The sequence below is a fragment of the Penicillium odoratum genome (assembly GCF_028828045.1).
Source record: "Penicillium odoratum strain IBT 22623 chromosome Unknown utg000001l_segment0_segment0, whole genome shotgun sequence".
Lineage (NCBI taxonomy): Eukaryota > Fungi > Ascomycota > Eurotiomycetes > Eurotiales > Aspergillaceae > Penicillium > Penicillium odoratum.
In genome coordinates, this window is record NW_026643143.1 from 2,321,020 (window position 1) to 2,344,692 (window position 23,673).

The following is a 23,673-nucleotide window of genomic DNA, read 5'->3' on the forward strand; positions in this document are numbered from 1 at the left end:
TGATTTGACGAGAAACGTGATCTCATTTACATTGTTACCACTAAGCTTAATCTGGCGGAGGGAGATGTGCTGAGTCATCTTTTGTTTACCCGCTCTGTCCCTCCAGAAACCAAACAAGCTTCCATACAACCCAAATCGCATCGCTTTATCCCCTTACTTCCATCTCTCCTAGTCGCCCACTCGGCCATTGAGACGGTGGCTGGACGAGAGTTTCTTCTGCTTGCGCGGATTATCTACTCCCCGGTATCCTGGCGCAATACTAATTCAACCATGGATGAGAACATGGTAAGCTGAACATCCGCATTCCATCGCGATTGCGCAAACACTAACTGGAACTTCCGCAGGTTCAACCTCGAGCTTCGACTCGGTCGCGCATTCCCCAAGTCGGTGGTTTACGAGAGATGAATCCCGCCACGACCAACTCTCGTTCGGGAATCATGCCGCCTGGAACAATCGTCAATAAGACCGTTTCCCGTACGCAGACCACGAAGCGATGACCGGTTATGTATACTGACAGGCTATCAACAGCGACTCGATCCAGAGCCCCCAGTTCCCCGGAACACAAGAAACAACCTTCAACAAGCCGCCTAGCTTCTACATCGTCAAAGGCGCAAGCGCGGGGAAACTCGTTCGCGTCGTCCACCATGTCTCGATCGGGCGCCACATCCACTCGCTCAATGACACCCAACTTCTCGGCCACCGTTGGCTACAATGCGCGCGGCCCATCTGCCATGCCTCGTCCTCAGACCTCATTCGGTAGCCGAAGACTCAACGCCTCCACTCATCGCCCTGCGACTTCGCTGGATACCCATATTGATGATCATGCCGGAAGTGTACTTGGAAAACGAAAGGGTATGCCGCCTGTTTCTTCTGTCCCTTCTGCTTTTCATGCTTTTTCTGGCCCCCATGGATCTCCCGCTGCCCCTAGTGGGACTCATTCGTCTTATGGTGTTCCGCAACCTGCATTTACATCCATTTTTGAGCCCCCTCTTGAAGAATCCTTTTCTCGTTCCATTGCCATCGCTACGCGTGCTACATGTCCCAGGACATTCCCGGCACCCACTCCAGTGAAGGATACTCGAAAACACAGGGTTCCCACACTCAGCCCATCCAGACCATGTGAAACCCCACCTGTTAGCCCTAGGAGATCACCGAAAAGGCCCCCAATACCATTGTTTCTTAGTAAAGATTCTGGTGTGAAATTTTTTGACCATCTTCCAGATACCGAATGGGACCAAGAATCCCGCGAAAAAAATATGGAAGACATGCTGAAGGATTTCATGACGCGCGTGAATCAACATGGTCAAGAGTCATCTGGTTTGAAGGATACTGTTGAGCTTTATAAGTCGCGAAGTAAGTGATGTGATCTAATGCAAAGGGAGTATTATTCTGACAATGAAACCTAGTTGGCGAGCTTGAACGTTCTCGCGATGGACTTCAAGACGTTAACGTGAACTTGCGCGTTGAGATGGAATCATTAAAGAATCAGCTTGGGTTGGCTGAGAAGGCATTGAATGATGCACGACGAGAGCAAGATATTGCGATGGATGATCTTGAAAGTCGTCACCGCATCGAAAGTGAATCCATGAGCCAAGAAAATAAGAAGCAGAAAGAGAGGTTGATGGCCCAGCATCAGGAGGAGATGCGAGCCTTGAAGCGCAAATTTGAAGGCGAGATCGAGGACGAGAAAGCCAAGCGCGTCCGAGAGCTCGGCAACTTAACAACTCAGTCTGCGATGGATGTTCAGAGATCCCAGATTGAACTCGATAAGAAGGAGCGTGAAATTGCTACCCTTCGAAGTGAAATGGACGCCATGAAAGCCGATCTCGAGCGCGAGCGAAAGACTGTTCACGATCTTCGACAGAACCTTGACACCGTCAGCACCAACGGGGTCACCTTGGAATCAACGATCAGAGCCCTTAAAGCACGCATTGAGTTCCTCGAGGGTGGACGAGAAGAGCAATCTCAAGCATTTGAGCGATGCAACCAGGAAATGATGGATGCGCTGGCTGAAACGGACGCTATTAAAGAAAAGTTGCGGAGGGAAGAGACACTCCGTCGTAAGCTTCACAACCAGGTGCAGGAACTCAAGGGTAATATCCGTGTCTTTTGTCGTGTTCGCCCATCTCTGAACAGCGAGCCTGCCAGCATGATTGCGCCAATGCAGTACCCAGATGAGTTCGACGATGCGAAGGAGATCAATATTCTGGGACCCGAGGAGAAGAGCAGCCTTGGTACCATCTCGCGCAAGAACAATACTTTCACCTTTGATCGCGTGTTTGGCCCCTCCACCCAGAACGCCGAAGTGTTCGATGAAATCAGCCAACTTGTGCAAAGTGCCCTGGATGGTTACAATGTTTGCATCTTCTGTTACGGCCAGACTGGCAGCGGTAAAACCCACACTATGTCTTCACGGGATGGCATGATCCCCCGCGCAGTTCATCAAATCTACCAGACTGCCCAGGGACTCGAAGAGAAGGGCTGGCGATACAGAATGGAAGGCAATTTTGTCGAGGTTTACAATGAGAATCTGAACGATCTTCTCGGTAACCCTGATGAATTGGATAAGAAGAAGCATGATATCCGCCACGACATGCAACGCGGCAAGACCTTCATCACCGATATTACTACCGTTCAGCTGGACTCGCCTGAGATGGTCGAATCTATCCTCAGGAGTGCAGATGCCAACCGTTCAGTGGCCGCCACTAAAGCCAACGAGCGGTCATCTCGGTCTCACTCGGTATTTATTCTCAAGCTTACTGGCGAGAACCATATCACTGGAGAGCGTAGTGAAGGCACTCTCAACCTAGTCGATCTGGCCGGAAGTGAACGTTTGAGCCATAGTGGGGCCACTGGCGAACGCCTGAAGGAAACACAAAACATCAACCGAAGTCTCAGCTCACTTGGTGATGTAATTGCAGCTCTTGGCCAGGGCAAAGATGGTGGTCACATTCCCTACCGTAATAGCAAGGTATGTATCAGCTAGCCAGGCTTGAAACTTTGGGCTCAAGTACTAACACCGCCCCAGCTTACATACCTCCTTCAATTCTCTTTGGGAGGAAACTCCAAGACACTCATGTTTGTCATGGCCAGTCCCTTGAAGGCCCACCTCTCGGAGACCTTGACAAGCTTGAAGTTCGCCACCAAAGTACACAACACTCACATCGGCACCGCCAAGCGCCAGGCCCGTGTGCGGGATTCTTGAACATGATGATTCCTATGTTTTGCATATAGTTCGATTTCTTTTGTTGGGGTTAGAGGTCTTTTACGATCCTGTCCTCTACCTCTGGCGTTTGGGATGGATTAATGATTTCTTTTTATCTGAACATGGAGCCTGTGAAGATACTGCTGGGGCTTGATTTACTGTATGGTGGTTATGCAGCTGGTTTGATCAATGGACAGTCATAGGCTTTTCAATTACTGTTACTCAAATTCCTTCTCTTCAGGGCTCCAGACTATTTCCTTGTCTATTGGCATTTGACATACTCAGTGCTGGAGATGCATAGCATTCCATCATCTTGAAGCTTCTAGGTGCGATGAAGATCACCTTTAGTTCAGACTCGTTTAAGACCATCAACCAGATAGGCGTCGTCATCATCCACCACCTCTCCTGAGTCATGCCATTCCAGCGCATATATCATGCTGCCGGTCGATCCTAATATAACTTTCAGTTTCGGTGCCTCTCGACCAAAATTCAAGGAGCGATAGTTGAGTAAGATCTTGGTGAGGTTCATTCAAAACCATGGACACCAATTGATGAATTAGACCTCTGAAAATTCAACATTGTCTCACCTTCCAAGAACGTAAGGCACTTTGTGTGCCCCAAGAAATGGCCAGTCTTGGGCCACAAGACATCAGAGGCACCCAAGTGAGTTCTATTGAAGTTCAGAGTACAGAAATACAATATTATAGAGAATGAGGACGAATGTCAAACCAGATATGTACTTTAGCTGAGGTGGCAAGGTCAACTATATACATATATCGGCGCGTCATAATAACATCACCGCAGGGAATTTGCATCATGTTCCACTACCTTCCCAAGTACATCCAAGAACGCCATTAAACACACCAACATTTAAAATACAGTACCAACTAAAATTGAAGATGCCAACATATACAGGATCTTGCTACTGTCGAAACATCCAGTATGAGCTGCGGCTGGCTTCTCCCGATGACGCACGCACATCACTTTGCCACTGTCGCAATTGCAAAGTACGTCCACTGGTATAGTCGAACTTGAAACTCATTCGATGTTCACAATCTTGGAATGTTTAGAAAGCATTTGGGACAAATTATGGTCTGACAGCCAAAGTCCCCAAGGACACTTTCCAGCTCATAGCTGGGCAGCCCAAGGAGCATGTTGCTGACAATGGATCTGGGGTTGTACTCCACCGCGAATTTTGTGATAGTTGTGGGAGTTTTATTCTGGAATATGGGGTACGACAGTCTTTGTCCATTCGAGTTGATGAGATATTTACTGACAAGATGTAGGACGCTGCCAAGGATCGTTTCCGTTATATATGTGTAGGATCTCTGGATAATCCCGCGGCACTTCCCCCCAAGGCTGAGTTTTTCTGTAAAGCACGAGCGAGCTGGATGCCAGAGATTCCCAGTTAAGTCATAGTTCATCCGCATCTTATGATATTCTAACATGACCAGATGTTTTGCACAGACAAGCCCTCACGGAATAACCAACATCAATGGATTAACCTTGGAAGTGGCAAATCAAACATTCACACAATATCGGCACATATGATTAGTGTCGCTATACAAAATAAAATCGTCATTTATGTTAATGTGCCCTTGTCTTGGCATCCGTTACACTCTTCACCACCATATCCGGCGTCAACAGCTTCTCCCGAATCGAGACCCCATTCAAATAATCATTACTATCCACTCGCCGATACCCATCCGCAAGAGTCTTCTCAATCCCCGACTGCACATGTCGCTTCGCAGTCCGCTCACGCGCCTCTTCTAAATCCGTATCGACAAAAATCCGATAATCAACCAGCTCCGCCAAATTTCGCCACCTGGGCTCATCAAGCAGAAGATAATTCCCTTCAATGATAATGATCGAAATATCCGGCGTAATAGCCATCCCATCTTCCACTGGATCCTTAGCTTCGTGATCGAAAGTCGGCGCCCGGATCACATCCGTTGCAGGCCAGGACCCCGTAGACTGTACGAGTGGTGTATTCTCAGCCCACGTGCGTAGCCGAGCGATAAATTTAATGAAGCGGTCCACGTCGAATGTCCACGGCGCGCCGCGGCGAACATACGCTTCTGTAGCATTAGGCATTTGATCGAGGGCTGATCTTGAGAGATGGAATCCGTCCATGGAAAGTAGAGCGGCACGGCAGTTTGGGTCTGTGTTTAGTTGTTGCACGACTGCCTGTGCGGTGGTTGTCTTTCCTGAACCGGGAACGCCTGCGATGCCGACGAGAAAGCGTGGGCTCGTGTGATTCTTGGCTTCTTGACGGATGATATCTGCCAGTCGGCGATATTCGCATTCCATCTGTAATATCGTTAGTGTAGCTCGGAGCATAGACCGGGGATTGAAGTTGTACAATTGAGTATAAGGTTTGATATAGATCTGTGTCGAGCAGCAAGATATTGTCAGGTCGTAATCAGCATTCGTTGAAATTTTGGGATATAAAGTTGAATTGAATCGCAATCGATTCTGTGAAGATAGAATGATGTCCCTGATATGTGGAGGTTCGGATCACAGAGTCCGCAGCGGGTCACAGTGCTCCGATTCAAACTCACGACCGGTCGGCTTTGATCCGAGCCTGCTGAATCAGGAGTTTGTGGGTTGCAAAGAATAAGGTACAAGCGGTGTGGGGAAAAAAAGTCTTGGTCGCCGTTGTTGGTCCATTGCACCGAATAGTGGATGTCATATTTTCTCGCCAACATTTCCCGTTCTTTCCATCTTTCCTTTTCCCTTCCAAATATGATTAAACAAGTTGACTGACATGGAAAACAATCTCGCAACGCTATGCTGGTATAACGTAAAAATGCTAATCACGAAGTCCAAGATCATTCTGGAATAACATGCAAAGGGGTTCGTTTTTGGCGCGGGGTTGGTTCACGAATCCGGGGTACGGTCAATGCGGCAGAGCGCGTGCTCATTTTCGGCTTCACATAGAAACAGAGGATTTGTTGCTCATAGCAATGCTCACATTGTGGTTGTGAATGGTCGCAAGGGACATGCCACTCGCGACAAGCTTTGCAATCGGTAGGGTCGCTCTGGTGGAATGAAGGGCCGGGTTTTGCTTCACATGTACCCCACCACCCAGAGATCCATTGGGAAATGCATTGAATCTGTGGAATGATAGGTGCTATACTTGGGTTTCTGTTAGTATCTGGGTTAAATTCTGTCGTGAACCTTTGACGAACCTTGACATGATGTGAGATCAGGACAGGATATTGGGAGACAGAGAAAAAGGATGACAGAATAGCAGAACACGAGAGAATAAGAACCTACCCCTTACGAAGCCTAGGACTCAGGCCTCATTACAAAAGTCGGGATTTGGACACATGAAGTTTGTGGTCATCTGGCCCCACCTCCCCAAGGCTGATCACTGGGATTGTATCCCGAAGTCATGACCAGATCATGCGTAATCAGATAGACAAATTGCAAAGACAAATAGAATTTGAATAGAAAATTATTAAATCAATTTCAACGGTCAATCATCCCAAAATGAATCGTATCTCCGACACCATCTACGCCGACCACCGGGAACTCAAGCTATACTACGATCAAATCATCCACTCGGAAGATGCCGATGAACAGACTCGTTGGCAGAATCAGTTTACCTGGGAATTAGCTCGTCATGTGGTTGGCGAGGAACTAGTGCTGTACCCGGCGCTGAATAAGTACCTACACCAAGATGTAGCCGAAGACCGGCAACAACATCAAACAGTAACTATACTCCCAAGAGAAAAAATAGAAGAGAAAACTAATAGATAAACAGATCAAAGAGGAACTGGCCGTGTTTCAGGACCTTAAAGCCACTGACCCACGCTTCATACCCACCCTGGCAGTTCTCATGGGAGATTTAGCAATCCACGTTAATCACGAAGAAGTGGATCTTATAAATCTCGAATCATCAATCACGGGAGAGCAAAGTCGACGTTTAGCGGCATCTTTTGACCGTACAAAACACTTCGTTCCAACACGTGCTCATCCTAGCGCTCCCGATCGTCCCCCTTATCAGACCGTTGTCGGATTGATTACGGCTCCACTGGATCATTTACAGGATCTTTTTAGGAAATGGCCTGAGTCTGATGAAATTGTTCCTGGTACTCTAGAGTAACTACATGTGGGTTGTAAGAGAATGCTATGAATTTGATATGATCTTGATTCCTGCTTTTAGAAATTTAAACCATCAAAATGCCTCACTATAGTCACAGAGGAAGACAAACATCCAGCTTCAGTCCCATGGAGATAAGATGTCAAAGTTACGTTTGAGAATTGCTATCGGGGTGTAATCCCGTATTGCACCATGGTAGTCCACCACAAGATTTCTATCCACTTAGTTCTAGCATCCTAGCGTTCTCCGTATCTCATCTAGTCTAGCGTAGTTCACCATAGCAAATACATTCTTTGGTGAAGAAGACGTTGACTTAGCTACCAATTCAGGCGAAATAACGAGTAAAATACCCATGAAATCTGACGAGAAGCCTGTTGTGTTGGATCAAGCACAGGTAGAGGATGCAATGATTTCCCTTATGCAGAAAGATACCAAAAGCTACTAGTAGGTAGGAATTTCCTCCACGAGATGGACTTCTCCTATTAACACATGGTAGCAGAGGACGAAATCAAGGCTCTGGAGAAATTTCAAATCCTTGCTTGTCATGAGGGTCTTACGTGAGTCTAAAATGGAACTTCACAAGTATTCATGGCTTCAAGTGCAAACATAATTATCAATAACACATCTCAATGCACTATTCCCACAACTTCAAAATAACAGGGAGTACGTGAGCCCATTCCCATCTCACGATCTCATCCATCGCGACTTCCAGTCCCGAATATAGCAGTCTAGAATTCCATCTTCAATAATCCTCAACCGACCATTCTGAAGCGTAAGACTATCCCGCTCAGCCTTATCCACCACAAAGCTTTTCGAACCAGGAGTACCAAGAACAGAGTCAGGACCATGCATAGCTTCATAATGCCCAATCAGCTTCACAGCCGGATTAATCTGCTCCTCACCCCGACTCTCACTATCCCGAAGCAACCGCAACCACCCCTCAAAGGGCACAACATCGAATTGGAAATTCCGGCCCAAAGATTCTAACAACGCCGACCAGGAAAATTTCCGAGAATTGCACAAATTGTAAACTGAATCATCGCCCATCTGCCAGGATGTCTCACTTATCTCGGACTCGCTCGAGCCCGCGCGCGATCTCGCCAGCTCCAGAATCGCAGCAGCGAGTTTATCAACCGGTAGCCAGGAACAACTCTCATCGAGACTGGGCAACGCTTTCAGAGTCAAAGCTGATCGGATCATGAGCGGTAGTGCCTCAGTATCATTCCATAATCCTTTCTTCGAGTGGCCCGACACTTGTCCGATACGGAGGGAGTACGCCCTCGCTCCTGAGTGGTGTGCCGCACTGACGATGTGCTCTCCTGCTAGCTTGGATTGTCCATAGCCCATAGACGCTGTGCTCAGGTGAGCTGTGTCCAGATGAATGGGGGCCTCTGGGATCTCAGTATATGCTGTACCGAGGGCAGCAGAAACAGAAGAGCAGAACATAACCACTGCAGGCTCTGGCTGGTCGACGGAAAGCGAGAATTGAAGTAGATTGTAGAGACCGCGGAGATGGGGTTCGAATTGACGTAGAGGGATATTGAAATTCACCGGCCAGGCTATATGCAGAATTTGTGTGACGGATTGACGCATGCGAGTCAGGAGTCTTTGGTCGAGGCCGAAATCGGGCTGATCGAGGGAACTGGTCAGGGCGACAATTTTTGATGCTTGGTCTGGTGTGATATGTAGCTGCTTTTCGATGAGGCTGTGGAGAATTTCATCGAATGGAGCGGTTCGGCGACTTAGACAGAAGATCGTAGCAACGGAATCGTCGTTAAGGAGTTCATATAAGGTGTGAGCACCGATTGATCCAGTTGCCCCTGTGAGAATCTTCATTTGTTAGTGGAGACCGTCGAATTTGAGAATTTGATACTTACAATACTGTTGGCTTTTGATAGAGAGCTGGTGGGGATGTGTCTCTGGAACGTGGAATATTTCTGAATTAGTTTGGATAGGACCTTGATTTCGTCGTCCATAATTGAAATATTCTCGCCACTCTGGACTGCAAGAATATACGCTGCTAGTTGTGCAACACTTCCTGTGTCATATACAACATTTGGTGGCAGGCTCTCCTTGGGCAGATCAAAGTTCTGAAGGATGAGGCGCCGGAGATGGATTGCCTTTAGACTATCAACTCCTTCCACGAAGAAGCTCCCCTCGATACCAGAAAGTGCGATACCAAGATCCGTCTGACATAAGCTCATTATGATAGATATGGTTTCATCAAGAGAAAGGCGAATACCTCCTTCTTGGCCTTCCGCGTAGATGCTCTCTATAAGCTCAGCGTAATGCGAATAAACCTGTGCTCGGATCATAGACCCTTTATCCGTCCGAGGGAAAAATGAGGCAGATGGCAGTACTGCCACCATATCTCTAGCGATCTGAGAAAATTGTTCCGCGCGAGAATTGGCAAATTCAATACTAGGCCAAATCTCATCAAGATATCGATCATCCGAGAGACCTGCATCATCCGCTTCCTGAGATCGGAAAACCAAAAGACCTGGAGCTGCTTTCTCCAATCCGACAACCACTGCTTCATGAATGAGAGGATGTTGTTTGATGCAGCCTTCAATCGGGATTGGTAACACCTTCTCTCCATTGGTGAGAGTAATACGATCATCAATCCTAGAGACGTACTTCCATCTCCCAGCCAGGGTGGGGTGAGGGATAAACACATCCTTGGAATGGAATGATCCTGCTGGCTCATTGGAGTTTGAAGTTGTCAATGCAGGGTGTCCAGCCAAATAGACACACTCATACAGTTCAGCGCCAAGAGGCTTCATCCAGATATATGGTTGAAGGTTTTCAAAGAATTTCAAATAGTTCCAATATGGGTCGCTTTTCGGTCGAGACATAGACTCTGCGACGAGCCCTGCTTCCGTGCTGGAAATAAAATTAGATTAAGATTTCTGTGGCTTTGAATTGACTCACAGTCCAAATGAACCACCAAAATGAACTCCTTCACGCACCATACGGTCTCCAAGATCATCCGGACATGGCGCTCCACCGTAGCCAACCACCTTACATTTACGCAGTGCGTCGATACCATGAGTATTTTCCACTAATACTTGCAGCATATATGGAACTGCGGCAACATATTCGGGCTTAGCTTCTTGCAGAGCGCAGACAACAGAGTCAGCTGTGAGTGGCAGGGCTGCATTCCACATAAAAGCTGTTTTCCTCATCCACATCGCTTGTAATGCGGTTGAGATTCCATGAAGGTGATACCAAGGGAGCGGGTTGAATGAAGTTAAGCCCGGCCCTTTCAATGGATGGGTCATCAGTGCACGATGTGTGAGAAACATGGGTTTGGGGTTTCCAGTAGAGCCGGACGAGTGGAGTATCAAGGCAATTTTGCTTCTTTGAGCCTCGGAGCTCCGTCTTCTATGCAGAACTAGCAATGAAGTCTCTAGGCCCCCTGGGCTCTTTGGAATAGTGTCGGTGAGTGCAGTAATTGGGCGACATGTCATGAGCTTCCTTTGCAAGATGTCACCCATTGTTGCGCGAATAGTGCCAGTCTTGCCATAAATGATATTCTCGCAACCGACCGTATCGAGCAAAGAAACACATGCGTCTCCCGATAAACGTGGCGATAGGATCATGACGGTGTATCCCAACCGACTAAGTGCAAAGAGAGTAATGACCATGCTTAGATCAGACAATGCGAGCAATGCTACTATACATCCGTCCTTCTTGGGCTAATCCGGGATATCAGTGATCTGGACACAAACAGTGATCAGCAAGACGAACCGGTCGAAAGCCTTCTTCCATCAATTTTGTGACAGCTTGATCTATCATCTCATCCAGCTGTTGGCCAGTATAATAATTGTAGGACGCTGCATCACTATCGGAGCTCGGGTATGCAAGAATTGGGTGTTGTACAACATCTGCGGCACGAAGGCGGATTAGATCATCTAGCACATGAAGCTGACCGAATTTCTCTGTTAGAGAATCAGAGATGTGCGAAGAAGTCGCTGCCTCAGCCGATGTTCCACGTTGGATTCCCATGGTGGAGTGTTTGACAAGATCAGGAATGAACGAAATGGAAGATATAATGCCGTACTTATAATCCCACGACGGCAATCCCCACTGAAAAGACAAACATCAATTCGCCATCGAGCTGTGTATATCTTCTTACCGCATTCGGGATGACCGACAGGCTGAGCGTGGGTGGATCAGGGATGACTGTACCTAAACTCTTTCCGAAACTGAAAATCACGGCACTTTAGTGTGAAGTATAGATACAAACAAACATGCATATCGCAGTGCATACGTCAAAATTGCCTACACGCAACTGCATAAACCATTATTATTGGTAGACGCTGGGCGAATAAGGTCTGACAGTACGAAAATAGGTGGGTTTTCGGGGCATCCTACTGGTTAGATTCTTTCAGCCGCGATGTGCAACAAACACCTTTCTCGACAGGGTTGATTGTCTTGCATTAGTGGATTCTAATTGCAACCAGCGACAAAGCAACACTGCAGGGCTGCCCAAGTCATCTGGTTGCAGTTGAAATCCCGTTGAGTCCAGCCTGAAACTTGATCTCAATCGTAATCGCCGAGATTGTGGATCTCTGCATTATTGGAGGATCGATCCGGGGATGGACTAATCTCAAGAAGAATTTCCTCTACCCCTCGACTGAATAGTGGAGATATTTTTTAACGATTGATCACGGGCACTACACCTGCCCTGGTGAGCATGCACCGTTGTGGGGTTGTTCATATTACGCTACCTTGCACCAACATTGAATCCAACATATCAAGGGCATTTGAATGATACAGATCGCCGAAGTCGGTTTGCCCCGGGCTAATTATGCATGAATCCAGGTTACATTAACAGACATCAACAACAGAAAAATATCCGGGGGGTCAATTGGGTTTTCCACGGTTTATTGACCAAACCAATCTATCCCAGTTGTCCCGGTATATCTATCTAATCTCACCCAATCATTATTAACCACCACACATCTATTAGTTATAAATGCACTATATATATATACAAGTTTCAAGGTTACAGCGTTATCCTGGATTTAATAAACAGGGAAAGCTCATTTTCGAGGCCAAGATGACCCATCGCACCAAAAACGACGTGATCCGTCGAAATATCAACCCGATTCCTGCAAAGATAACCCTTGAGCAGGCCCAAAACGGATAATCCCAGGGACCAGGTGTTCGGCCAAGAGCACCCGCCGGTATGGGACCCGCTGTGCCTTCTCGCACCCACAAGTCCTTGGGTTAAGCGGGGAAGCCGGATCGTGAGACTGGATCTAGAACCCCCCCCCCCGGAATGCCTCCCGAACAGATCTGAGATTTCAGATGAATCAAACCGTTCCAATATTGCTGGAAACGTTCTCTGCAAGGATCATTGGGGCATCTGAAGCTATTCTTGCCCCGCTTAGCCGGCAAGAATGCTAACCGTCCGATCGGATCGTGGCATACCGTCAATTTCAACGGGAACTCGGTTTGCTGGATCGACATTCTTTGGTTCGGGGAACGCCACAGGATGTTCCGGTGCCGCGATCTAGGGTTTCATTGGGATCCATATAATTGTGGATATGAAGTATCACTTTCCACTAAGTGAATTGACTATATCCAAGCGTTACTCTTGGGGCGGAGATAGAATCCCTGCGGTATGTGACTTAATATCAGGTTCAATGATCGAATTTCCTGAGGCTTGCTCCAAGGGGTTCGTAATTTCCTACAATTATGAGACAGCATTCCAATTCTGCTTTCTGCTGGCTATTGTCTATGCTGTCTCGTGTCTTTAAAAAGCCTTTGAAAACACTAGATCATTGAAATTCAAGCCGCTCATATAATCTACATTATGCAGAATGGCCGAGTTGCCAAGATAGGAAGAGTAATAGAAGTCTATTTGTTCTCAGGCTCTAGGAATGCCAAGACACTATTAATAGATGCTTGGATCTGACTTGGAATTAAGATGAACAAGTCTTTCAAATTTGATGCAAGCTAGGTTCGTGCAACCTGAACTTACTCTCCGTATTATCGGCATCAATATACCTACTTGGTACATGTACTACTCAGTGCTATCATCCGGACCGGAATAACTCCGCGCACATTCTTGGACCATGGGGGTTTCCTAAACCGATACCCTTGAAGGTAGTCTATGTGTACTCGCAGCAAATATGAGATCAAGGAATCGGACCTTATGGAACTTAGATCTGGTAAGCTACATTAGCTTATTTAGACCCCGCAAGCAAACAGCTTGGTGGCGTATCATTACTTTGGTAATATTTGCCGAGGATCTAAGTATGCGCTGGTGTATTAGGTGAACCAAGCCAATGCAGACCAGGATTATAATCTTGCCAAATAGTATAACCCGCTTTGCCTGCTGTACATTCATTTGGCATGCGCATTTGTACTGGGAACATCAGTTTCTCGCTCGAAACGCCACGAGCCAAAGCTGTTTGCGGGAGCTGAATTCCAACGGGGCGGCTTCGAGGACAGATTTGGCCAAAGGCCAGACAAACCCCCGACGCCACAGTCATGCTCATCGTCTCCGTTTCTGATGGAAGGCTAAGCCGACATATCGATTGATGTATAAATGGCAGGAACGTGCCGATTTTAATTTGTACTACAATCAGGCACACTGTAACGTTTCTTCCAATTTCCTTTCACGCCAAAATGACGGTCATCACGCCCCTGTATTCGATGTTTAATCAGATGGGGCAGCTGGTTCAACAGATTGCCACCAATCCATCTGCCCAATCCCATTTTGAGCTGCTGCGATTGATTGAGCAATTCCGATTGGCCGTGGAAAGCCCCTCTGAGACTATTCAGCGTTTGGTCTATCAGGTACAACTATCAAGTCTTGATTTATGATGCTTGATTTAACTCGTCATAGCCCCCACAGAACGCCGCCCTCCGAGCTGTAGTGGATCTGCAGATCTTCCCTCTGCTCGTAAAAAAGCAGTACCAGAATACAGGGATCTCGGCTGCGCAACTAGCGGAGCACACTGGTGCAGAACAAGAGTTAATCGGTATGTTCTCGGATTGCTTCACTCGAGCGCGACTGATAGGTAGACAGTTCGATTGATGCGTGTCATGGAATCTCTGGGTCTCTGTAAATCCCCAGAGTTCCAAGTATATAAAGCGAATGAGAAAACGGTGGCCATGACCCAGCCTGCTGGGCGTGATGGAGTTCCTTGCATGTAAGGAAATACTCTGGGTTTGACATTTGGATTGGAGCTGAACTGAACGACTTTTCCTGATCAGATATGACCTCACAATTCCAACTCTTGGCAAGCTGCCCGAGTATCTACGAGCACACGATTATGTCAACCCCCAAGACTACGACCATTCACCTATGCAGTGGGCAGTGGGTCAAAGCCAATTCGAGTGGCTAGCCAGCCACAAGGATAAACAGAAGTTGTTCAATTCATATATGGCGAGTCGCAGACAAGGGCGACCAATGTGGTTCGATGTCTACCCAGTGGGAAGACTAATGGGCGATGCAACGCCATTCGCGGACACAGTTTTCCTGGTTGATATTGGTGGTAATCAAGGCCATGACTTGCGTCAGTTTCGTCAGAAATACAAAAACCTCCCGGGAAAGGTCATCCTGCAAGATCTTCCAAAGGTTCTGAACGGGGTGTCTGGTCATGACTCTGATATCGAAGTTATGCCTTATAGCTTCATGGAACCTCAGCCTGTGCAGGGTGCACGAGCGTATTACTTCCGATCCATATTTCATGATTGGTCTGATGAGATCTGTCACCAGATATTGTGCAACACAATGTCTGCAATGGTACCGGGTTATTCTCGGATCTTGATCGTGGACTTTGTTCTGCCGGATACTGAGACACCCCTCATGCAGGCGTCGCTCGACATTCAGATGATGAGTATTGGTGCGGGTGTTGAGCGGTCGGAAACTCAGTGGAGAGAGTTACTGCAGAAGGCTGGATTGGAGATCACGGGTATTTGGAGTCAAGGCCCAGGCATGGAATCAGTAATTGAGGCGGTTCCCATATCGCAGGTGAAAGTGGCTGAGATGATGGGATGAGAGGGTTAACAGTGCGTTCTCTTTTGTTTTGTGTGCTCGTTTTAGGTAGAATGTTTCCATAATCTACTCAGCCCATTTTGATATTAAATATCTGACTGCCGTCACGGCAACATCCTCAACTACTCGTATCTCTCGGAAGTGGAGTCCTTCTTGAGCAAGCTGCTGTCTCATGAAGTTTTGGTATGTCTCATCTTTCATCAATCCGCCGGCCAATACCAACTTCGTATCATTGGTTGAGAAGTAGCCGCTAGATCTAGGATCAACGAGACAGCGAAGAGGCTTCCGAATGATGGAACACACCTTCTCATTCACAATAGCCATTGCCGTACTATCTCTCAGCTTTAATACAGTCTCCGCCACGCTAGCAATTCGAGATTTCAATCTTTGCGCATGATTTTGTGATAGGATCTCCGACAGAAGGTCAAAGTTGTTGTTTCCTTGAACCTGACCGCCAAGTCGCTCTATCACTGCATGTTCAAAGTCACCCAGCTCCTTTGGGCCAAGACCGAGCGATCTTTGTTCTAACACTTCCAGGGTGTGTTTAATAGCTCCAAGGCCGATAGAATAGCCTCCGCCCTCGTCTCCCAACAGATGGCCCCAGCCACCCGCTCGAGCAACACAAGTATAGCCCTGGTTCTCAGTCCAGTTGTACCGTATTGCCACGCTCCCGGTACCGGCGATCACAGCAATCATGGAAGGCTTATCTTGGTCGGCTGCAACCGCCGCAGTCAACAAAGAGACATCGTTGGTTAACTTGAATGCTATCGTGGTATGATCGAGTCCGAACAATTCACCAAGCTTTGGTGCCAAGATGCCACGGAGGCCGCTCCTATCCATACCAGCCAGGCCAATCCAGACCGATCGAAATGAATCTTTGAAATAGTCCCTCCAACTCGTGTCGTTTAGCTGGGTTCCAACAGGCATATGCTTCTCAAGCGCATCTCTGGTAGCTGCAATGATGGTAGACATGAATATGTCCACATTGCTAACGATATCGGTACTGGAAAAATGTTAGTTGAGAAGAATCAAACAGTCAACGACTTCATACAGATTGCAAGGTCCAGCAAACCCATGGCTCACACCATTCTTGTCTGCGACAACAGCAGCGCACTTGGTACCGCCACCATCAATACATAACGAGAACCGCCGACTCTCCGGTGAAGATATTTGTGTAGGTGGACATGGTTTTGTTAGCACCTTAGCCAGAACACCTCCAGCAGATACCAAAGCCTGCTGGCAGCTCTCTACAGTGTCATCCGTTTCGGCAACGAGAATGGCAAGCTTGACGCTATGATTACACTTGACAAGAAGTGAGTCCAATTCTGATTCAGACAGCATATTGCATCTCCCACTGGTTTGTCGCAGGATATTCCGAGCGCGCTGCTCAAGTTTGAGATTCGATGCCACCATATCCACCATCTGTTATCATTGTCAGTGACGGTTAATTCAGGCAAAAATAAATGCCATCATACCATATTGCCATACGTTTTCCCAGTCCGAATCATAGTTCCCGTGCTCAGCATGTTCAGGACCATTTTTGTGGCGGTCCCAGCTAGACTGCGGCATATCCTCTCCGCTGGATATCAGGTTCAATACCATATCCGCAAATTGAGGATAATGGATATTACTTCCATACCATATCCTCAATGAGGATATCCATGGATATCCGCGAGGATATGAGGATATTTTGCGGATATCCGCACTAGCATAACTCTCGCCTGATTATCTACTTAGGGGTAGTCATGTGCCTCTTATCCAGCTGATTAATTTATTTTTCAGAACAAAAGATACACAGGTTTGGTCCTGACCATACTACTAGCCTTATTTATCCTAATTCCTCATGAAATATTAAGAAATATATTTGTATTAAGCAATTTATATTCATTTTATTATTACTTATAGCAGCAATTTGATTTTTGAAGTAGATTGGGGGATATACATGATTTTTTGTAATTCCACTTTACTTTACCATGGAAATATATATTTACTCAAGGCAGTAGTGTAGGATCTTTTAGCTAAACGATGTACATATGACTAAACTCACCATTTCTTGGTCAAATTTAACTAGCCTAGCTTTAAATTAGTTTCCTAAGCCTATCTTTTAAGTATATTAAGTTTTTAAATATATCCTTCTAAGAAATACCGGTCGGAAGCTCTAATGTTGTGGACAGCGGACTTAGTGAGTATGATAGTAAGGTCGAGGATATCCAAGGATATCCATGCGGATATCCGCGATATATCCTCAATTATCCTCAATTATCCTCACTGGTGATTAGTAATAGCCAATCATCGTCATTAAAAGTAAGAGATATGTCGAAAACGCACCCCGCAACTTACGAGTTGCAGCTTATTGCCATAACCCTGATATTTTCAGCTCGTCCTATATGTACGTTTCTCCCTTTCTTTCTCTTGTATAGTGATCAAGTACAATATGTCTTACTCACAGGCATCTCAGTCCCAATTTTCCTTCTGCGCCGATTCAGATCTAGGTCTGAATACCGACCTCCTTTATTCAGATGATATCTCTGAGCTCATTGGCAGTCAGGCTTCATTGACATCCACGTCCCGAATTTCATTTCCGATTGCGCCCCTCTCGCTTACGCGTGTTGGCCTCCCTCTTCAACAGTACTGGGTCCTCTATTCCTCCGAGCCTGGTAGCGAGATGGATGGATCTCGTAAGCGCTTTATAACGTGGTGGCTAAATACAGAGTCTGGATCAGCGCCCGAAATACAAGACTCGATCCGTTGGGATGGGAAAAAGACATCAAGTGTCTGGGATAATTTCAATCAGGTTGCACATGAGAAGACTGGCAAGCCAAAGGTTATGTGTACATCATGTCTCTGTACCCTTGTTCATCCAAGCTATCGCCGTGCTGGGTCATCGCCAATGAATGCACATATTAAGGCAGGCACTTGTACTCGGAAGCCAGTTACCCAGAGGATCGATCAGCTACTCAAACATATGGTATATTTCTCTTTCATCAAGACCCCTAATATCTCTCTTGCTAATCTTAATAACTATCCCAAAGCCAACTATCCCTAGACACCAACCCTTCTCCCAGGAGCGTCTGGTGAAAGCGATACTAGACTTCATTTCTACAGCTCACCTACCCTTCCGAATCGTTGAACACACCCAATTCAAAGATCTAGTAGAGATTATTCAACAAGCCCACAGCAAGATCGATATACCATCCGCGCGAAGCATACGACGTTATCTTGATTCTGCAGTCAGAAGTGACCAGAAGGGGGTTCTGAAAAGGCTTCCAGATGGGAGTCGCCTCTCACTAGCGCTTGATTGCTGGACATCGCCATTTCAGCAAGCTTTCATGGCCATCACAGGTTACTTCCTTGATCAGGACTGGAATTACTGTGAAGTTCTTCTTGGGTTTGAGCATCTTCATGGATCTCATACTGGTGAAAATCTGAGCAAGACCGTAATCCAGCTTCTAACTGATCATGGAATCACTGATCGTGTGTTATCTGTGACAACAGATAATGCAACGAATAACAATACCTTGATGATGAACATCCAAGAGACTATCCAGTCGCAAAGCCAATCAGATACCTTGATTTTCCGAGTTCCATGTATTGCGCATGTGATTCAATTAAGCTTGAATGAGCTTCTTGGGAAGCTAAAGGTGACACCACCTAACAAAGAGATTGAACTAGAGTGGTCTGATGAGCGGACCCATTCATTTCAGACCAAAAGATCTAGCTCAACTCGGCAAATTGCAGATACCTTAAAGAAGGCAAGTTCTATCTCCCTAAGGCTTGTAGTTTATTCTGATAAAAGAGTTTTAGATCCGAGGTCTTGCGGTCTTCATCAATGCAAGCCCACAACGCCGGGAGGCATTTATGGCTCTACAAACTAAGGAGCCTCGTTTAGTTCCTGTTCAAGATGTCCAAACCCGATGGAACTCGACCTTTATCATGCTGAATCGGGCCAAAAGGCTACAACCATTCTATGATCAGTATTGTATAGACCATCAGTATCTTCACTTCAAACTTGATCAAGAAGAGTGGCGACAGATTGAATACCTTCTTCTTCTCACAAAGCCTTTCTTCAACTTCACAAATATGTTGTCTAAGACTAAGGATGTTACTACACATAAAATCTATAGTATTTACAACAAGCTTTTCTCTCATCTTGATGAAGCTGAGAGTAAGTTGAAGAATAAAGGTGTTGTCTGGAAGAAGCACATGCTCGAAGCTCTTCAGACTGCTAAACGGAAGCTCTCAAAGTACTACACTGCGACCGATTATGAATCATATGGTGATGTCTATGCACTCGCGACAATCCTTTGCCCATCAAAAAAACTTCGATATTTTGCATCATCAGACTGGCAAGGTGAAATTAACTATGTTGATCACTATCATGGAGTTCTTAAGCGAGAGTTTGATCGATATAAAGAGACACTTCACCATGATTCAAACAATACAGTCTTACAAGATACCACTAAAGAGGCCCTGGATGATGATTATGGTGATCTTGATGCTGCTTGTGCTTCTCAGAGCCAGCCACAGCATAGGCTCTCAAAGCCCGAAGATGATGAGATTGCGAGGTATCTTGCCCGCGGGATCGAGGGTCAGAAGCCTAGAGCATTCTGGAAAGACCATGAGCATGAGTTTCCTATTCTTGCGAGGATAGCACGGGATAATCTCTCAATCCCAGCTAGTGGCGCAGGCGTTGAGCGATTATTTAATTGCGCTCGCGATATGTGCCACTATCGTCGCGGGCAATTGAAACCAAGTACCATCCGAGGACTGATGCTTCATCAATTCGCCACTAACTTTGACGTTGAGCAGAAGGAGATAGAGGCTATCAAGGAGTATCTATCCATTGGAGAAGCTGCGTTGTTAGATCAAGCTTGGAAACCAATGCCCCAGCTTGAAACACTTGAGCCAATTAGTGATAACGAAGAGGAGGATCAAGAGCCTAGCATAGAGGATACACAACAGATAGAGAGCTGCGATGATGATTTGGGTAGTGGGAAGAATAATGATCAAAGTAAGCAACTGCAGCGCAAACGATCAAAGAAACGATCATCCGAATGTTTTGATGACGATGACGATGACCTTCCAGAAATGCCAATAGATGAGGGCATGCAGGGACGGTCGGGGCGAATTCGGAAGCAACCTAGGTTACCTGATGGATTTCAGATTGATTTAAGGTAGTTAGTATTAAGTATTGATTAGAAATGACAGAATCATGTTTACCAGATTGAAATCTTTAAAATGATGATTACACGAAGATTACTTCAAAAATACACAAGAAACCGCATAATTTATACACGCTCAAAAAAGTCACGAGGCTAGGCGTGTTTGGCTGGTTTGATATCCATTGGATATCCTCAAATATCCAGAGGATATTAGGTGGTATACCATATCCGCAAAATTGAGGATTGCGGATATTACGTGACATACCATATCCGCAATTTGCGGAGAGGATATGCGGATGTCCGTGGATATTGAGGATGTTGCCGCAGTCTAGTCCCAGCCTTGAGTCGAGTACTTCCAGTCACTACTTCTGGACCCGGTACAGGCGCAATCAGGTAGTCCACATTTCCAGAATCACCAATTGCTGATGGAGAGGCGCATACAACGCCGATTGTGAGACAGCCTAGCTGTTTGGCAAAGCCAAGACATGCCAGTACATACGGAGTGCGACCTGAACTGGCAATTCCGATCAAGCAGTCCAGCTCTGGGTCAAGATTCAAATACTTGAGGTCCTCCTCACCGGCTTGCTTGTTGTCTTCGGCGCCCTCTTGAGCCTGTCGAATAGCATCATCACCACCAGCGATCAAACCGACGAATTGGGATCTTGGAGCGGCGAAGGTGGGCGGGATTTCCGATGCGTCTAAGATGCCGAGCCTAGCGGTCCCTGTTTTGAGTTATCCGGCTATTCCTGACGTCTGCAGCTCACTAACCTTCCACTTGTTCCTGCTCCGACATACACCACCCTGCCGCCTTGGCGAACGCGGAACGCCAGAGCATCGATCGCATCCGCAATTACTGGCAGACATGGCGTAACGCTTGCTGCTACCAGATGATCATCATTATTTATTGCAGTGCACATCTCCAATGTCGATATACGATCGATATCGGTCGTCCGGGGATTAACCCCTTCGGTCTGCAATTTGGCCAGTCTGTCAAGATCCATCGTCGGCTATTCCTGCAGGATGAATTATCAAGAATCCCAAGGGTAATATGCAGGAAAGTCAGATTTGTCTAGACAATTCTTTTTTAAATGGACACTCACGCATTCTAGAAAATACCAACATCGGAAGCGACCGACGCTAAACAAGCGACTGTAACATATTATCACGCTCGGAGCATTTCCGAAGAAACATCGGACATTAAGCCAGAGTCGCAGTCACAACGACGTGGAGTAGTAGTATTCGGCCTTAGAATGAACGACAAGTGGGGATTGTTGTCCCCAGAAACTACCCAATATGGCGTGTGAAGAGCGCTTCTCCCCGATTGAACACATTGATGATTCTCGGTAACTATTGCATATCAGTGGTCGGGCTGTCATGGTACAATGTCCCAATCTTGATTGGCCTTGCTCCACCCCAGATACCACTGCGAGTGTGGAATCCAGGGATCGGTACCCACATACACAACAAGGCCCCATATTTCATGCGGCCAGATCGCGCTATTTGCGATAGCTGAAGAAATTATTTTGATTCCGAATTTTGCTGGTCGCATCTGCACCTGCATCAAAATGGAGGACGGAAGCGTTGGACACAAGATGTTGAATCACAGGCGAGATGATTCGATTTGGTATCGCATCTATACACACAGTTGGGTGCAGATTCTTCTGATCAGTTTCATCTGTTTCTGTTGTCCGGGGGTATGTGTTGCAAGTCCTTAATCATTCACGATCCTAATGGGAATATAGATGTATAATGCCCTCACGGGCCTTGGAGGATCAGGGCAAGTGAACCAAACTGTTGCTGCAAATGCGACTGTGGCCTTACTTGCGGCAACAGCGGCGACTGCGTTGTTTGTTGTTGGTCCGATTTTCAATCGCGTCGGGCCCCGTGTTTGTCTTCTTCTCGGGGGATGGGCATATCCCTTGTACTCGGGGAGTTTGCTATGCTTCAACTGTACGTGCAGATTTTTGTTTGTTCGGAAATGATGCTAATTTTTGCCTTACCACAGCAACCAACAATGGTGCATTTGTTATCGCTGCCGGTGCGCTTCTCGGCGTGGGTGCATCTTTCCTGTGGGTCGCGCAAGGAGCCATCATGACAACTTATGTGCCCGAGTCACACAAGGGACGTGCGATCGCCGTGTTCTGGATCATCTTCAACCTCGGTGGTGGCGTGGGATCTTTGGCTAGCTTCGGATTGAACTACAATTCCACCAGTGGCACCGTCTCTGATGCGACATACATTGCTCTTCTGATTCTAATGGGGATTGGATGGTTGCTGGGCGTGTTCATCTGTCCCCCCGCGTCAGTCCGAGTGGCCCAGATAAAAGCAATCCCAGAAGAGGAAAAGAACTGGAAGCAGACGGCACGGCTTTCAGTTCGTACTATCGCAAATTGGCGTGTGTTGTGCTTACTGCCGCTATTCTTCTCGGCCAATATCTTTTACTCATACCAGCAGAACGTGGTCAATGGCATGACATTCGATATCCGCACGCGATCGCTCAATGGCGCTCTTTACTGGATCGCGCAAATGCTGGGTGGTCTCATCATTGGCCTCATTCTCGACTTTCCAGGTCTCAACCGACGCGTCCGTGCTCGGATTGCCTGGGTGTTCCTCTTCGTGACCGGCATGGCCATCTGGGGCGGTGGTTATGCATTCCAGAAATGGTCTTCGCGTCGCTTAGCCCAGGGCATCAAACAGGATATCGACTACAAGGATAGTTCCACCTCTGTGGGCCCAATGTTGCTCTATATCTTCTACGGTGCCTATGATGCATTTTGGCAGTCTTTCTGCTACTGGCTTGTAGGTGCCCGCTCCAATTCGCCTGCCGTTACCGCTATTCTGGTCGGCGCGTATAAAACGTTCCAAAGCGCGGGTGGCGCCATGGCATGGCGGATTAATGCATTGGGGAAACCTGCTATGACCCAATTTGCCATGGACTGGGGTCTGTGCATGGGATCGCTTGTCTTCGCTATTCCTTCCGTTCTGGCGGTTACCCTGACCAGTGAACCCGAGCCTGAGATGACGAAAGCTGATGTATTGAATTCCCCGGATTCCCCAGATTCCGATAAGCCCAAGGCCAATCTGAAGGAGTGTTAGACTTCCCTCGATACAAGCTTGATGGGACCCGTGGTCGTATATGTATACTTAGTTCGGCAAACGTCAGGCATATCGGCCTAAATTA

At 46.9% G+C, this 23,673-nt stretch overlaps 11 protein-coding genes across 11 annotated transcripts; 6 read left to right on the plus strand and 5 right to left on the minus strand.

Moving 5' to 3' along the window:
* Positions 1-270: 270 nt before the first annotated feature.
* On the plus strand, positions 271-3,205 carry N7520_000865 (putative kinesin family protein (KlpA); the record flags this gene model as incomplete). The annotated part of the gene is made up of 5 exons (XM_057134800.1): positions 271-285; positions 345-474; positions 529-1,353; positions 1,407-2,971; positions 3,029-3,205. 5 exons carry the CDS (start codon positions 271-273, stop codon positions 3,203-3,205), a joined length of 2,712 nt encoding a protein of 903 aa, XP_057000736.1.
* An 899-nt stretch (positions 3,206-4,104) lies between these two features.
* On the plus strand, positions 4,105-4,617 carry N7520_000866 (GFA family protein; the record flags this gene model as incomplete). Its single annotated transcript, XM_057134801.1, has 3 exons — positions 4,105-4,212; positions 4,276-4,437; positions 4,492-4,617. The coding sequence occupies 3 exons, from the start codon at positions 4,105-4,107 to the stop codon at positions 4,615-4,617; spliced, it is 396 nt and encodes a 131-aa protein (XP_057000737.1).
* Positions 4,618-4,792: 175 nt separating this feature from the next.
* On the minus strand, positions 4,793-5,515 carry N7520_000867 (phosphoribulokinase/uridine kinase family protein; the record flags this gene model as incomplete). Its single annotated transcript, XM_057134802.1, has 1 exon — positions 4,793-5,515. One exon carries the CDS (start codon positions 5,513-5,515, stop codon positions 4,793-4,795), a length of 723 nt encoding a protein of 240 aa, XP_057000738.1.
* Positions 5,516-6,137: 622 nt separating this feature from the next.
* N7520_000868 (uncharacterized protein) lies at positions 6,138-6,404 on the minus strand (the record flags this gene model as incomplete). Its single annotated transcript, XM_057134803.1, has 2 exons — positions 6,138-6,321; positions 6,397-6,404. The coding sequence occupies 2 exons, from the start codon at positions 6,402-6,404 to the stop codon at positions 6,138-6,140; spliced, it is 192 nt and encodes a 63-aa protein (XP_057000739.1).
* A 296-nt stretch (positions 6,405-6,700) lies between these two features.
* On the plus strand, positions 6,701-7,316 carry N7520_000869 (uncharacterized protein; the record flags this gene model as incomplete). Its single annotated transcript, XM_057134804.1, has 2 exons — positions 6,701-6,922; positions 6,975-7,316. The coding sequence occupies 2 exons, from the start codon at positions 6,701-6,703 to the stop codon at positions 7,314-7,316; spliced, it is 564 nt and encodes a 187-aa protein (XP_057000740.1).
* A 681-nt stretch (positions 7,317-7,997) lies between these two features.
* On the minus strand, positions 7,998-11,321 carry N7520_000870 (AMP-dependent synthetase/ligase; the record flags this gene model as incomplete). The annotated part of the gene is made up of 4 exons (XM_057134805.1): positions 7,998-9,143; positions 9,191-10,196; positions 10,245-11,011; positions 11,064-11,321. The coding sequence occupies 4 exons, from the start codon at positions 11,319-11,321 to the stop codon at positions 7,998-8,000; spliced, it is 3,177 nt and encodes a 1,058-aa protein (XP_057000741.1).
* A 2,634-nt stretch (positions 11,322-13,955) lies between these two features.
* N7520_000871 (uncharacterized protein) lies at positions 13,956-15,333 on the plus strand (the record flags this gene model as incomplete). The annotated part of the gene is made up of 4 exons (XM_057134806.1): positions 13,956-14,126; positions 14,176-14,311; positions 14,359-14,482; positions 14,547-15,333. 4 exons carry the CDS (start codon positions 13,956-13,958, stop codon positions 15,331-15,333), a joined length of 1,218 nt encoding a protein of 405 aa, XP_057000742.1.
* A 63-nt stretch (positions 15,334-15,396) lies between these two features.
* On the minus strand, positions 15,397-16,868 carry N7520_000872 (N-acetylmuramic acid 6-phosphate etherase MurQ; the record flags this gene model as incomplete). Its single annotated transcript, XM_057134807.1, has 3 exons — positions 15,397-16,333; positions 16,382-16,752; positions 16,806-16,868. 3 exons carry the CDS (start codon positions 16,866-16,868, stop codon positions 15,397-15,399), a joined length of 1,371 nt encoding a protein of 456 aa, XP_057000743.1.
* An 896-nt stretch (positions 16,869-17,764) lies between these two features.
* On the plus strand, positions 17,765-20,508 carry N7520_000873 (uncharacterized protein; the record flags this gene model as incomplete). The annotated part of the gene is made up of 3 exons (XM_057134808.1): positions 17,765-18,298; positions 18,363-19,082; positions 19,135-20,508. The coding sequence occupies 3 exons, from the start codon at positions 17,765-17,767 to the stop codon at positions 20,506-20,508; spliced, it is 2,628 nt and encodes an 875-aa protein (XP_057000744.1).
* A 236-nt stretch (positions 20,509-20,744) lies between these two features.
* N7520_000874 (N-acetylmuramic acid 6-phosphate etherase) lies at positions 20,745-21,493 on the minus strand (the record flags this gene model as incomplete). Its single annotated transcript, XM_057134809.1, has 2 exons — positions 20,745-21,204; positions 21,261-21,493. The coding sequence occupies 2 exons, from the start codon at positions 21,491-21,493 to the stop codon at positions 20,745-20,747; spliced, it is 693 nt and encodes a 230-aa protein (XP_057000745.1).
* Positions 21,494-22,057: 564 nt separating this feature from the next.
* Positions 22,058-23,588, plus strand: N7520_000875 (putative MFS transporter; the record flags this gene model as incomplete). The annotated part of the gene is made up of 3 exons (XM_057134810.1): positions 22,058-22,186; positions 22,235-22,442; positions 22,498-23,588. 3 exons carry the CDS (start codon positions 22,058-22,060, stop codon positions 23,586-23,588), a joined length of 1,428 nt encoding a protein of 475 aa, XP_057000746.1.
* Positions 23,589-23,673: the final 85 nt, after the last annotated feature.